This window comes from Oryx dammah, unplaced genomic scaffold, assembly GCF_014754425.2.
Source record: "Oryx dammah isolate SB20612 unplaced genomic scaffold, SCBI_Odam_1.1 HiC_scaffold_25, whole genome shotgun sequence".
In the NCBI taxonomy this organism is placed as follows: Eukaryota; Metazoa; Chordata; class Mammalia; order Artiodactyla; family Bovidae; genus Oryx; species Oryx dammah.
The window spans coordinates 3,552,017-3,567,916 of record NW_024070209.1 but is presented as its reverse complement, the minus strand read 5'-3'; the positions used below and the strand labels follow the sequence as shown (position 1 = coordinate 3,567,916).

The 15,900-nt window shown below is 44.3% G+C and overlaps 1 protein-coding gene across 1 annotated transcript in view; it reads right to left on the bottom strand.

Moving 5' to 3' along the window:
* Positions 1-6,994: 6,994 nt before the first annotated feature.
* Positions 6,995-15,900, bottom strand: part of VWA3B (von Willebrand factor A domain containing 3B) — a 184,538-nt gene continuing 175,632 nt past the window's right edge. The window contains 3 exon segments of the mRNA XM_040267618.1: positions 6,995-7,081; positions 12,989-13,070; positions 13,073-13,100. Of these exon segments, the coding sequence (XP_040123552.1) occupies positions 13,012-13,070; positions 13,073-13,100 (87 nt within the window). The 3' untranslated portion in view covers positions 6,995-7,081; positions 12,989-13,011.

Sequence of the window (15,900 nt, the reverse complement as noted above, 5' to 3'; positions counted from 1 at the left end):
GACACGACTGAAGCGACTTAGCCGCAGCAACAGCATACTGTATTGGGATTTGATATTTTAAAACAAAATTTTGTCAAGTGATGTCCTGTTGGAGTTGTAACCTACAATTTGTTTCTTTAATTAGTCCTTTGAAGAAAGCACCGTAATTTTTTTTAATGGTCTCACTTAGTGCAATGGTGTGAAGATCTGCTAAAGAACAACCAAAGGGAGGTGGTACATTTAGAAACTGAGTGAGAAAGACAGAGAATGAAATCATGGTTGCCAGGGGGCAGGGGAAGGATTCAAAGAAGGGATAGTTAGGGAGTATGGGATGGACATGTACACATTGCTGTATTTAAAATGGATAGCCAATAAGCACCTACTCTATAGCACAGAGAACTCTGCTCAATGTTATATGGCAGCCTAGATGGGAGGGGAGTTTGGGGATGAGAATGGATACATGTGTACGTATGGCTGAGTCCCTTGCTGTTCACCTGAAACTATCACAACATTGTAATTGGCTATAACCAATACAAAATAAAAAGTTTTTTTTTTTTAAAAAAAAGAACCATCTGCTCCAAATGTATGAAAATCATACAAAGTAAAGATATCTTAAGGAAAAAAAAAAAAAGAGTGGGTAAGAAAGAGCTTCTAATGAGAAAGGACCTACCAGAAGGAAATTCCAGTGTAGATACAAAATCAAATCTACGCCTTTATTCTGTGTGCTCACATCTGCCAGCTCCGATTATGGAAACAGAGACAGATTAAGCTCTGAATTTGGCAGGCTGGATGCAACCTCTGCTTAGGAGAATTAAATGCCGTCTCTTGCTAGCAGAGAGGCAGCCAGAGCAACAAAACACTGGAAATTACAAAGGGGGACAAGAGGGTCAATCAATGTTTCTGCTGTGTAAAGAGCCAGAAGCTGGGGTAGGTCACTAGCAGCGGAGAGTTTTAAATAAGGCCTGGGGCAGTAGTAAGGTAAAAAATAATGAAAGGCTTTAATTTTAATTCTAAAATAGTGATTGATAATCTTGAGTTTAATGAAGATGGTCGATACCTAGACCCATGTATCCCTATTCCTTTATTAGGTACTGTAATTTGGATATCAAATTGTTGGAGTAGGATTTTGAGATGAACAAAAAACAGTGCTATTATTTAAAAATGAAATATTCATCTAGAAAAAGGATTGTAACATCTATTTTCAACAATCATACCTAATAAAAGCTTTTCTGTGGAACTACATGCCCCTCAAGGAGTAGTCTTGCTGGGCATCCCCTAGTATTTGTTCACCTGTTCATTCTTCAAATTGTCCTTGGGTACATCTTGCAGGCTGGACCCTGGCAACCAAGATATAGAAGTAGATCCTGGCCCCTGCTTTCAAAGACTCATGTCCAGTGAGAGTGATTGCCATGAAAGTATACGGCCCAAGACAAGGCAACAGTCTCATAATGAAAATGTTTACAGGAGGCAGTGGGATCACCTCTCCACAGAGGACTGGAGTCCTGGAACATCACACAGGGGCGATGGGGATGCTTGCCTTTGATAATGGAATTCCCCAGGCAGCCGAGGGCAAGAGCAGCATTCCAGGGAGGGAATACTTAGCCTATGCAGAGGCACAGGGCTTTGAAAAAGCACAGCATGGGGAAAAAACTACAAGTTTATAAATTTAGTATGGTTAGTGTGCAGAGGGCTTTTAGGAGGATAGTTGGGGAGTAGCTAGGGGAAAAGTAAGGCCAGGTAGGTAGGCTTGGTTCAGGTCAACAAGAAGCTAAGCTAGGTTAAGAGGAGACATTTCAGGGAGGAAGGAGGTTTAGTAGGGGAGGGACAAGAGCAGATTTGCCTGTGAGGAAGATTCTTCTGCCCAGCCCTCAGGGTAGATGGCTGGACAGCAGGGCAGGAGGAAGCCTCCTGACCTAAGGTAGCACATGTGCAGCAGTGCTGAGAAATATTTGCAAGCTGTTTATAGAATATGTCTGTCTTTAAATAAATCCACTTCTTACCTATGACTTTGTCTCTCACTGAATTCTTTCTGCAATGAGATATCAAGAACCTGAACTTCGTTAAGTCCTGAGACCAGGAGTGTGGTCTCAGTTAAAAGACAGTGGGTTCAAGTTCCAGTCTGGGTTGTGTGGTTTCAGATCTGGGTGATGAAGGGAGTCCAGGGTAGTTGACTGAGCAAGGACCCCAGACTGAGCAAGACCCCAGTGGGGTACAGATCTATTAGGGGAACTACTGATTGAAACTGCCTGCCCTGGCCAGGCACCATAGTAACCATTTGCATGAGTTATCTCAAGCAGGAGGTCCTGGTAAGCAATGTGGAACTAACAAGCTTACCACCAACTGGAAGAATTCGGGGAAGGTCAAAAGGAGAGAGGAGACTCCAGTCCACATGTCGTACCAATCTCCCAGAATCCTATTGGCTGGAATCCGTCTTGGCTGAGTGATGTGTACACCACCAGGAAGGACCCTGAATCAAAATGACTGGCCAGAGACAACCCGGAAACTAATCCCATCACCATAAAACTGAGACTGGGAGCCACATAGCAGAGCAGTCCTCCTGGTTCCCTTGCCCTGCTGCTCTCCACAGAGGTGCTCCTTCCTGATAAAGTCTCTTGCTTTGTCAGCACATGTGTCTCCTCGGACAATTCATTCCCAAGTGTTAGACAAGCCCTCACTCTTGGGTTCTGGAAGAGGTCCTTCTTCCTGCAACAGACATACTGGGCAGATCAGTGTAGGACAAGGAGGGACTCTGACGTCAAGGGGAGGGATCCAGGCTTCCACAAGCCCAGAGGTGAGGAAAGCAGCACAGTGAGGGAACATCTGGTGGTTTCTGTCTATGAAGCACAGGTGAGGCCATGGGGATATGGAAGGTTGGCACCCAAAGATGGCCCAGCCTGTGCTCAAGGTCACCTCCAAGGTCATGGCTCTGGCTCCAACGTTGATGCTCCTTGTTGGTCCCAGGGACTTGGGTTCTTGCCTACTCTCCAGGTCTCAGCTTTTTCTTACTGATTTTGCTTTAATCCACCTTTCCAGCTTTTAGTGATCCTGTTGCCTCAGATAAAAATGTGTTCACTCCACTGTTACCCCAGGAAACTACCACCCACCCACATTCACCAGGGCACAGGTAAGCCAGGACCTGCACCTTACTCTCACCCACCATGGGGAGAGGCAACGGGTGATTGGTCCCAAGTGCAACTTAATCTAACCTGTGCTTTTTAGTAAGATTTCATCTTGGAAGGCCTTGAATCCTTACCAATAAAAGGAAAATAATTCCTTCAGATTTATGACAGGATTGAATGCTTTTCTGAAAGGTCAGTAAAATACATGATGTTGAATTTGAGATTAGAACCAGATAGACAAACAGCCAGCAGATAAAAGGTGTGATGTGGAAGGAACCATCATCCTAGACTGGCATTTTAACAGGAAATCCTCACTTTTGCTTTTCTCCCCAAGCATTTAGAGATCATGGATCTCAACTCAGAAGCAGATGAAAAGTGCAAAGACATAAATCAAATTCAGAAAGTAAGAAGTTGGGTCTACTTACACTTTTGAATCCTCCTGAATTGGGGGTGAGTTAATATGAGAGCAAGAGAGAGCATATTTGTTTTGGCTGATCTTAATGAGTGCACTCCGAGGGCAAAATTCCTGTAATAATACCAAAAGAGTTCATTCAATTTAAATCAGAAATGTCCACAATTCAGATGTGATTTTATTTTTCTAGTACAGCCCATTGTAATAGCTACCAGCCATTTTCCTATTCTGGTGACACTTAAGAGAGTGGTTTGAATGCGGAGTCTAACTTGGTAATTTTATGCTGAATAAAAGTCATCATTGAGTCTTTTCTGTCATTTTTCCACATTCTGGATCATTTGCCAAGTTCACCCCCCTAAGATGCGTGTGTGCATGCACAAACACACACTATTTCACATAACTATCTTCCTTTCCATCTCAACTTCAGCCTTGGCCATCTCCTTTCTGGGCTTATAAATTATCACCACCACCTGATGCTCAAAGTCCCACTGTCAGCCCCCGGGCCTCCCAGAATTCCTATCAGAATTGTCCTTGGCATCTATCTTCCATACCATGCTATCTAGTCTCTACAGCCCTGCTGCCCTGTGGATAATTTCTGAGGTCCTTCCTGGGCTCCGAGGCTCTTCCTCAAGGACCCTGGGTCACCCGGAACCCATTCAGGGGCATCTCTTCCAAATGACTCTATATCTGCTTTCTCCTCTCTTGCCTGGTAGAAGTCCCCAGAGCGGGGCCCCCTGGCAGAGATGCTTCCCACCCACTTCCAGCTTTCTTCACTATCATCCAAACAGCCCCAGAAGAGTCCATCATCCCTCAGGGGTTTTCCTGGATTGATGAGAAGGCGCCCTTTCTCCCTCTTGATCTGTCGGATTGGATACAGCACTCCAGGGGACACAGGCTCTGATGACCTTCACTTATCCATCCTAAATTTCATCCCTTCATCCTAAAATTCACTCACCATGACCCCTTCCCTGATGGACATACCTGTTACAGTCAAGAACTGACAAGATATTTTAATTCTGTTTACTAGGCAGTTGGGCACAGATATTTTGAGAGCAGGCCATAAAACCAGACTTCCTGGGTTCAAATGCCTGTAACACCACCACCCTGGGTGTGACTTCACTTCTCCACTTCTGGCTTCTTATATAAAAATGGGGATATGAGTATGTACCTCCCAGTGTTCTCAGCATCCAACTGTTCACTATGTGTGAAGCACTTGGGGTTGTACCCATGCCACATAGAAAGTGCTGAATACAGTCAGCATGATTGTATTTGCTTGCCAATACATTTTCTAGGCATATTACATGGGCCATCAAAACAATATTATTTCCACTAGAAACATCACTTAAGCAAGTGCTTAATAAAACCATGGTGAGAATGTGCTCATTATCAGCAGCGGTACCAGGGGTGCAAAGATGGATAGGAGCCAGGCCCTGCCTTTAAGGAGTTGGGAAATTGGAGAGGGATCTGGTGTGAAAAGAAGGCAGGACGGTATGCAAGGGGACCTGGGGGCCTCAGCAGAAACAGGGCAGAGTCTTCAGGGGACAGGAGTTTATATGGAAGAAGATGGAGAGGGTGACCCAGGAAGGGTTAAAAACCTAGAGGCTTGAGAAACTCCACTGTGTTCAGGAAGCAGTGAGCCTTCCACATGGCTGGGAGTCAAACTCACAGGGCAGGGGGTCAGGCTGAGGCTGGGCTGGGCTTTTCCTTGAGGTTGAGGAGAAGTGTGTGTGTGTGTGTGTTTGTGTGTGTGTGTGTAGGGATGGAGCAGGGGCAGGTGTCACATGAGGTAGGCAAGTGACCTCATCATTGTAACCTGATATTTTTTCTAAAACTTTTAGGAAAAATACATAAAGAGGAGCAGTGGGGAGAGAGAGGGGTGCTGTAAGAAACTAGGGAGGCTCTTGACAAAGCCAGAACTGGAGCAAGCCTCTCCAGTCCCCAAATGTGGAATGAGAGCCCCAGAGACCATCTGATGGGGGAGTCAGGAGAGCACTGTGACCTTAGCAAGGGCAGACTTTGAGTCGCCCAGTGGACGGAATTCTAACCACAGGAGCTGGATGTGCAGGGGAAATAGATACAGCCAGGGCAGGAAAGAGCCAGGCACTGCACACAAGAAAGGCAGGGGTCAAGGAAGCCACTTTCTGCTTAAAGAAAAATGCTTTTCTAAATGAAAGTCTACTTACTCTCCGGTTGTTACACTTTAAAACTGTGTAGAATTTATCATCAGCCATATCTTGATTTGGAAGTGCAATAACAATGGCGGGGACATAGAAGTCAAATCCTTTGGGGATCACAATTTTGGCAAACACATAATCTCCAACCTGTAGATGAGAACATCTTTCAGAGCAAATATTCAGCTTATGGATCTTAGAGACAATAGTAAATAAGCTTGTTTGAAAACATCCCAAGATGCTAGCTGATGCTAGGATTCAAATACATTTTTTTCTTAGTTGGAAAGAGTTATAGTTCCAACATTCTCTGGGTTCATAGGGGCCTGGCTGGAATTTTATGATCAGTTTGGGGAAGCCGCATTCAGCAGGGCTTCACCTGCCAAGGGTCTCAGGGACAGCCAGCGAGGTGGCGAGGGGTCTGGAAACCAACTCTTACAATGACTGGTTGAAGGAACCAGGACTCTTTGACACAAGAATGAGTTTGAAGGGCTGTCAGGGACGGAGGAAAGGAGTGTGTTTGTTTAATGTGGCTCTGAATCTCACACCTGGAAGCCAAGGGGAAAAGTCATAGAGAGAGAACTTCCAGGAGAAACAAAGTCTGGTGAAGGGACACACAAAGTTTTGGGCATCAGTCAGAGGGAGGGGATTCATGGTCAGGGGAAAGTGCCCTGATGTGCCTTTGGGTCTGCCCAGGAGATGTAGGAACAGATAACCCAAGTGAATCCTCTGAGTGCCCCTCAGTGCTTTTTTTCCTCCAGGCTCATACTATTCAAGAAACAGCAGCAGTGGAACTCTGCAGAGGCCTTCTCTCTACTCTGGCCTTGGTGCTGGAATAAGGATAATACAGGAGAATGGGCAGACACAGCACGGCTCTGATGAATTTATAAATAGATGAGAACACATCAGCCCGGCTCACCCCTGGATGCACATTTAGGGGCATCAAGGTTTGGCATCAACTGGCTTTTAGTGTCAAGGCAAGTGCTACCTCTGCTCTTGTTATTCAATCTGTTTTAGTATGATTTCCTGCAGTGAAAGCTTCCAGAGCTCTAGCAGTTATAGCAACTCCCTTTCCCCCACCCATCTATTGTCTGTAAAGCAACAAAGGCCTCAAGGGACAACGCTTGCACGTCTGAGCTATTTAAACAGGGCATTGGCAGATAAGGGTCAAGAGCAAAGAAATTGGTAAGCAAGAGGTCACAGGAACAGGGGCCGCTGCTGTCCAGAGCTCTAGGAAAGGTGGAAAGGGGCCCAGGAACAGCTAGCTGGAGCAGGTACCTGGAGCAGTGGGCAGGGCATGGCGCCCCCCACCGGCGTGATGAACGAGATGGGCACAACCTTGGTGTCTCCATATCTGAAGCCCACAAGTGCATGGGTGGGGCTCACACACTTCTTCACAACACCTGTAAGGAATCAAATTATTGAAATAAAATATGAAGACAATGCCTGTTCCCTTAGGCTTGCCCCATGCTCTTGGGTTTGCTAAGTTATAACACTTTGCCTGTTGAAATCAGTGAGCCCCTTGATTTTTCCACTGCATAATGCTGGGTTCTGTGTGATGCCTGCTAGGGTTAACCAGCTCAGACAGCAGTGCCATGCTCTGGTCTGGAGCTGAGCTGGGAAGCTGAGAGAACATGTGGGAGCTTGTTCAACCAGTATTCCCAGAAGCCATCCTGATGGGAACACTGATCCTAGAAATACCTTCTCCCTGGAGGCTTCCTACCATCTTATTTATTTCAGCCATATTTCCTTCTATAATATACTTGGAGACAGAAAATCATTATTGTTAAATTGAGAAAGTGAAAGGAAATATGAATTCCCATCCTCAGCTTCTCATCTGATATTACACACCCCACGGCTTCCCTAAAATGTATAATCAAAAAACGAAGGAAAAAAAAAAGTAAGTTTTCTTGTCTTTTAGCTATATGGGGAGATTATTATAACAGGAAAAGAATATATCAGTGTTAAGGTTCATGTATTTTGTTATTTATCCTAGGTGAAATTAACTTTCCCATTGCAAAGGGATTATCAATGTTAGGGAGAGGTTTTTGACAGGGACACTTCCCCAGCAGTAACAGCTTCACTTGGACTCCCTTATCCTGAGACAGAAATGTGCTCGTCCCCGCACTGGGCTCCAACAGCCTGAGTGCCTTGGCTTCCTTCCCTACTCCAGCTCACTCGCCGGCCTTGGTGAAGTCTTAGGTCCTGCTGCTGCTGCTAAGTTGCTTCAGTCGTGTCCGACTCTGTGCGACCCCATAGACGGCAGCCCACCAGGCTCTGCCGTCCCTGGGATTCTCCAGGCAAGAACACTGGAGTGGGTTGCCATTTCCTTCTCCAATGCATGAAAGTGAAAAGTGAAAGTGAAGTCGCTCAGTTGTGTCCGACTCTTAGTGACCCCATGGACTGCAGCCTACCAGGCTCCTCCGTCCATGGGATTTTCCAGGCAAGAGTACTGGAGTGGGGTGCCATTGCCTTCTCCGGTCTTAGGTCCCTCCAACTGGCAAAGAAACAGCTGCTGGCTTTCATCTTGAGTCCACGTATCTTGTTTCAGTTATTTATTTATAAAGGATCTAATCCTTTTATTTTATATTGGCCACACTGTGAAGCTTACAGGATCTTAGTTCCTCCACCAGGCATCCAACCCATGTTCCCTGCAGTAGAGGGGCTGAGTCTTAACCACTGGATCGCCAGGGAAGTTCCCCATGTTTCTTGTTTTAAATGGCCAAAAAAAAGGAAAGCTTAAAAACAAAACAACCGCCCCCTCGCCACACACACACACAAGAAAACCAGCTTTATGTTATCTATTTTCTTATTGGACTAAGATGTTTGGTTTGGTTTTTGAAGTACTGTTTACACACTATTCACATGTTTTCTACCATAAACTGACTCTACCCTTTTCATTAGGAAAACAAACGCTACTTTTTATAAAGAATTCCTCCTATGAAAACAAAGAACCACTGTGAGGTGAGAAGAATCCTTACATCCCCAGCATATGTGTGCCCCTGCCACAACCACCAACCAGTGCCACAGAGCAGGAGTGAGGGTCCAAGCTGCCAAGATGACCTCGTTGGCCAGTGTGACCCTCCTCGAATTCTTAGCCTTTGGGACTGTGTAGAATCCAGTCTTAAAACTGGGGTGCAGTTTTTCAGGTGTCTGCCTGAGTTGAGCAGCTGTGCAGTTGCATGGCCTGTGGAGTCTATACCATGTATTACCTACTTTTTTACATAAAAAGTCTTCCTGCCCCTGATCTAGATCATTAGACCTAGACATTTGGTATGTTTCTACCAGCTCTTTTCTGTTTCAATCTCTGCATTCGTGGGTTTTTGTTCACCTCCAGAAATCAGTGTAGTTTCTTCCCAATTAACTGTAGAGCCAGCCTCATGGTGTTGACACCTGGCTGGCTGTTAAGCAGGACGGAGGACCCAGAGCTGCTGGCCTGTCTGGTTATGGCTCAGTCTCTGCACTAACTCCTTCTCCACCTCATTAAGAAGTCACTGCCATTTCCAGGTCCTGATTCCAGATCAGCTTCCTATCCTAGGCTGCCCTTACTCTGCAGTTTCCTTCTGCCCTCAGCTCCAGAGAGGTGAGAAGGTATCTCCCAGGGCCATTTGGGGCTCTGGCTCTGGAGGCTGGACCAGAACCACCTCCATGGCTTTCTTTCTTCCTCCTACTGGAGGCTCAGGGATCCTCATCTTCCTGGGTATGAGTCAGCTTCCCTACCTCCGCTGGGGGATTCTCCTGTACCCAGGTGAGGGAAGAAGGGGGTACCCCCAAGCTGAGACTCTCAGTGAAAACACTGCCCATGCCCAAAGGTCCGAGGAATGAAGAAACAGTCTAAGTAGACAGCATGGGTCAGTTCATTTAGCAAAAGAAAGCAGGGGTGGTTTTCAATGTTCATTCCAAACAGGAATTTCTTAGGCTGGAGTGCAGATTTTTTTTTTACCTCTGGCTATAAGAACCTTCTGATATTCACAGCTGGGCTGGGATTCCATTTCCTGGAGGAGGCATCTGTTCTGCTCAACTGGAAACACACCTTCCACTCGCCCCACCTCCACTGACTTCCAGCTTACACATCTAGTCATCATAGTCTCTTCTCCCTTTAGTCTCAGAGGTTTCCTCTGTAGCTCACTGTGCTGGTTTTGCCTTTTTGAATTGCTCTTAAACTTTTAAAACTACTGTTAAAGTTTTTAAACTTCCAGCAGTGTTCTATACCCCGAGGTGAGGACCCCAGGTGAGTTGTTTATATCTCCCAAGAGGCAGTAATAGAAAAACTCTACAGGTAATTAACACTTTCCAATTTCGAAATGCTGCACATTATCAAATTTAATCGACATCACGATCTTATGGGGGTTTTCACTGTTTTAAATCCCATTTGGAGAGAGAAGGAAACAAGCTCAGAACTTCAGTGATGCCTGTCACCTGGCTGGTAGAGGCAAGAAATAGATTTCAAAAAAAAAAAAAAAAATTAGGATGTTGGACTGTGAAGAAGGCTGAGCGCCGAATTGATGCTTTTGAAGTGTGGTGTTGGAGAAGACTCTTGAGAGTCCCTTGGACTGCAAGGAGATACAACCAGTCCATTCTGAAGGAGATCAACCCTGGGATTTCTTTGGAAGGAATGATGCTAAAGCTGAAGCTCAAGTACTTTGGCCATCTCATGCGAAGAGTTGACTCACTGGAAAAGACTTTGATGCTGGGAGGGATTGGAGGCAGGAGGAGAAGGGGATGACAGAGGATGAGTTGGCTGAATGGCATCACTGACTCGATGGACGCGAGTCTGAGTGAACTCTGGGAGTTGGTAATGGACAGGGAGGCCTGGCGTGCTTCGATTCATGGGGTCGCAGAGAGTCGGACACGACTGAGCGACTGAACTGAACTGAAATCATTACACCTGAGAAAGTATTCTGTTTCCCACCCCCAGCCTTTTTTTTTTTTCCTGTTGTAACTTGTTCTGATGGCATAGTGCAGAAATCTTGCCACCCAGACTTTTCATCATTGAGGATTTCCTGAGATAAAATGCTGCTTTTTACTGAACAACAGGAAAGATGACACAGTTCCTACAAATAACGATTAAAATAAAGTTCTGAAATGTGTCCACCTTCCTGATTTTCAGCATCAGAATGAACCAGACTATCAGCTTGTCACTTCTGTTCTGCACAACACAGTCTGTCCTCCACTAGCTAATCCACACTGATCCCTGGAGCAGAGGTTGCTGTTGTTGTTCAGTCACTTAGTCGTGTCCGACTATTTGTGACCCCATGGACTGCAGCATGCCAGGCTTCCCTGTTCTTCACTACCTTCCAGAGTTTGCTTAAACTCATGTTCATTCAGTTGGTGATACTATCCAACCATCTAGTCCTCTGCCACCCCCTTTTCCTCCTGCCCTCAATCTTTTCCACCATCAAGGTCTTTTTCAATGAGTCAGCTCTTTGCATCAGCTGGCCAAAGTATTGGAGCTTCAGCATCAATCCTTCCAATGAATATTCTATTAATAAAGGACTGATTTCCTTTAGGATTGCCTGGTTTGATCTCCTTGCTGTCCAAGGGACTCTCAAGAGTCTTCTCCAGCACCACAATTTGAAAGCATCAATTCTTTGGAACAGAGGTAGCCAAATGGAAATCCCTGCTCTGATTCCCAAGGGTGGCAGCAAGAACTGAGCCAGCTTTGCTCCTGCACAGACCTGGCCTTAAGCAAAGGATGCTTTGATCCAATTGCTCTGAAGCTACCTTCGGCTTAGCTGTTTTTCTCTAGAAACATTTATGAGGCTTTGACCAAAATTATAGGAAAGGAGTCAGCAATGAAGATCATGCCTGTGCTCCTCAAAATTCTATTTGGCCTTCCTTTTTGGAAGGGGTAAAAAAATTCAAATACAATATCCTAGTTGTTATTTCTACACATATGTCTGCTGGAAACCCAAATTCCTATTTAAGTATTTTTCCCACTTAAAAAGCAGATTTAATTAAGTGTAATAAATAATTTTTTTTTAATGGTGATTGGGAGTAGGATTGGCTATACTTCAAGGTATAATCTTTTTGATTGACACCTCTTCTTCTGGGTTCTTTAAGCTCTCTTTCCCCATAGGCTTTTACATGATTTCAGTGAATACTTTTGTGCTGACATGTCAAAAATTTGTATCTCTGGACAGATTTCCTCTCCAGACTCAGATCCATATCTCCAATTCCTTCTCTGACAACGTTAGTGTCTCATGGTGCATCTACAATTCATCAGGTCCCAGACACATTTGCCTCTTCCTCTAAGGAAGAGGATGTCATAGGCATTCCATTCTCAGGGCTTCAAGTGAAGCCCTGCTCTTCCCTTGCTAGAACTCTCTCCCCCTAGATAATCTCATGGCCCTTTTTAATTAATTTATTTTTAAATTTTGTTTTTTAACTTTTTTTGGCTGTGCCACACACTATGTGGGATCTTAGCTTCCTGACCAGGGTTCAAATCTATGCCCCCTACAGTGGAAGCCTGGAGTCTTAACTGATGGACTACCAGGAAAGTCCCTTTATCACTCCTTTTGAAAGTCCTGATTAATATATCACCCTACCCATAAGCTCTTCATCGACCACCATATTTAGAATTGAAACCTTCACCTTTGATGTGCTCAACTCTCTTCGTGGCTCCATTTTCCTTCATAGCCCTGGATCTGACACACTACATATTTTACTTATTCAGTTGCTGTCTGACTCCCCCAACTAGCATGTAAGCTCCATAAAGACAAGAATTTTCTTCTGTTTGCTTACTATGTTAGACTAGCACTTTAGGAATTTTACATACATGGAACATAGTGCTGCTGCTGCTGCTAAGTCACTTTAGTCGTGTCTGACTCTGTGCGACCCCATAGACGGCAGCCCACCAGGCCCCGTCCCTGGGATTCTCCAGGCAAGAACACTGGAGTGGGTTGCTATTTCCTTCTCCAATGCATGAAAGTGAAAAGTGAAAGGGAAGTTGCTCAGTCGTGTCTGACTCTTTGCGACCCCATGGACTGCCACCTACCATGCTCCTCCGTCCATGGGATTTTCCAGGCAAGAGTACTGGAGTGGGGTGCCATTGCTTTCTCCATGGAACATAGTAAATCTGTAGTAAAAAACTTGTTTACTAAACAAATGAAAGATTAATAAGTTTTTCTGGTGATTACTTCTCCACAAATATGGGTAGAAACCTCATCATCCTTTCACTTTAGAAGTGGAATACCTTAGTACAGCTCATGAAGGGTCAGTATGATAGGGAAAGCACAGTTTGAGAACTTCTGGTCCCTGATATCATATTACTTAACAAAGGAATTTTATGAAATAAAATATCTACCTACCTGGAAAATAAAAGCCATTTTCATCACATCTTGCAATAACCTTCTGACCTCTGAGTGGATCCAATTTTTTTGATTTGTTTTTCTTTGTTGGAGTTCCTTGAATTTTCTGTTGCTAAAAAATAAATAAATAAAACATTAATAATCACAGGAACAAGACAGTTTGTTACTCTCTGATGAGAATTACATCACTGAAGAGTTACAGAACATGCACATACCATATACTCACTCTGGAGGACTCTCTGTTGGGGAACAGGCTTTTAAACTTGAACAGATATGGGGAACCACTGCACATAGAAAATGAGGCAGAATTTCCAGCCTAATCTAATCAAGTTAAAATGAAACCAAAAAAGTCAACCTTTTTCAGTGCATTTAAACAGAACCTAGAGTCTTAAAACACAATATTTAATATATATGCATTATACAAGCCAAAACGCAACATACAAAAAAGCAAGCAAACATGGTCAATTCTCAAGGTAAAAGGCAATCGATAGACCACAGAATTGAGATGACTGAGGCATTGGAATAATCAGATAAAGACTTTAAATTAGCAGTCACAACCATAGTGTGAGCACCAAGTCGCTTCAGTCGTGTCTTCTTTGCTATGCTATGGACCATGGCCCACCAGGCTCCTCTGTCTATGGGATTCTCCAGGCAACAATACTGGAGTGGGTTGCCTTCCTCTTCTCCAGAGGATCTTCCTGACCTAGGGCTGTGGGATATGTTCAAGTCTTCAGACTCACATAGCTTTTAGCTTATGTAGCCATAGACAAAAATGGAAGATTACCAACACCCTTTTGATGTTCCCACCTAGCTGGATTTTGCTTGGGACCCTCCATTCTCATGGAATTTCTGTTTTTAGAAATGCAGTCAGTATATCAAAGAGGATGGCTCAACATCATTGGTAGATGGTGAATATCATCTGACTGTTCCTAGGCTTTCAACCAGAGGAGACATTTAAGCACTCCTTTCCATGGGCAATCAGAATGACCTACTGCCAGTCTGAAATGGTCTCAAAGAGATGGGACTGGACCAGGGGACAGGAGAAATGGGACCAAGCGCTATCCAGGTGGTTGTATGAGCTTGGGCAGTATATTAACATTTCTGGGCTTCAGTTTCTGCGTGTGCAAAATAAGAGGACAAAATAAATGATCTCTAATGTCCTCTAATATCTGTCCAGGAGAGTCTTAGCCTTAGTAGACTTTCTGCAGTACTGGAGAAACTGTCAGGTCACATGCGCACAAGGGCAGGAACAGAAGCATGATACCCTGGCTTGTAGTTCTTACAACATAACGGAAAAGTCATGGTCAGAACTGTGACATGAGTAGCAGAGTTTTCCATCATAATTACCTCAAAGAGATGCCCACACCACAGACTACATAAGAACTGTAGTCAGTTCCTTGATGGAAGATTCCATGTACAGTATATTCTTGTTATTGATAGAATTCAAAATCTTGAAAATTCAGAATATGCCAAATTAAATCAGATGTCACATAAATACCTCACCTTTACATAAATTTAATTTCCAAAGCCACACTGCTTCACATCATCAGTGTTCATATCAAAGACCAATCAGCCAGGGAGATGCTGTTGGTCCCTGAGGCATGAGGCAGTCTTATCAGCTCCAGACCAATAACAACCTATTATTTACAAAAGATTTCCACATTGATTCTAGAAAGCCATTTTTCTCCTTTAGATTTCATCTTTAAAACAGAACCTATGCTTAGTTCTAAAACTCCTTTTCAAAATTCAAAATAAGAATAATCACATAATTTATTTACCTAGCCTCTTTTTAGCTCTAGATTCCAAATATTGATTCTCTCAACCAGAGAGCTTCTCTTAGCCAGAAGCTAACAAATATGATTAATCTCTACAGTTCCACAGGTACAAATCTGTGAAGTCATTTGCCTGAAATCATCAGAGAGCTCTTTCTTACCCTCCTATAGTTGTCACTCACTTCCCAATGCATCTAATACAGAAAAACCACTCACTCTGTGAACACCTTCCCTGCAAGGGTAATAGCAACGAATGGAAGTGATGCAGAGGGCTGCTCGTGTTCATTTGTAACACACTGAAAATGCTACCTAAGCAACTGCCTTTCTGGGACTTCCTTGGTGGTCCAGTGATTAAAACTCCACCCTTTCAAAGCAGGGGGCTTGGGTTCAATCCCTGGTCAGGGAACTAAGATCCCACATGCTGTGAGGCACTGCCAAAAAAATCCCCCCAAAACCCTGCCTTTCTAAACAGTCAAAAAGTATCATCCCTCCTTCATACCATTCCCATACCTTGAGTTCACCTGAAAGGACCATTACAGCTACTACAGGGCTTTGCACACTCACATTCACTCTGCTCTTGTTTCCAACTGTTACTACTATTGGCAAGAACTCACTCCTGGCTGTTTCTGTAGCGTGGAGCTGTATGGAAGGAACCTCTCACTGCACACTCAGTGATTCTTCCATATCCCTGCACAGGCAACTCAGCTATACCACAGATAGAAGCCTTGGCAACACAGACCTATGGGGACCAGCTTTAATATATGGATTTATTCACAGAATTAGAGCACTGGTCTCTCAGGATGGTAGGACACCACTCAGGGCAGCTAGATACCTCATCCCTTCAGCCACAATGCCGATGGCACCTTTCCAGAGAGATGACATCCTGCTATTTTTGAATCTTGCCAAAGACTTCATTTAGAAAAAAAAATTATTTATTTGGCTGTACCGAGTCTTAGTTGCAGCACACAGGATCTTTAGTTGCTGTATGTGTGATCTAGCTCCCTGACCAGGGCTCAAACCCAGGTCCCCTGCATTGGGAGTATGCAGTTTTAGCCACTGGACTACCAAAGACTTAACAAAGACTTCAGAGACACAGCCCATACTAGAGGATGTTCCCTGACCTGCTCCTTTTCTGCCATA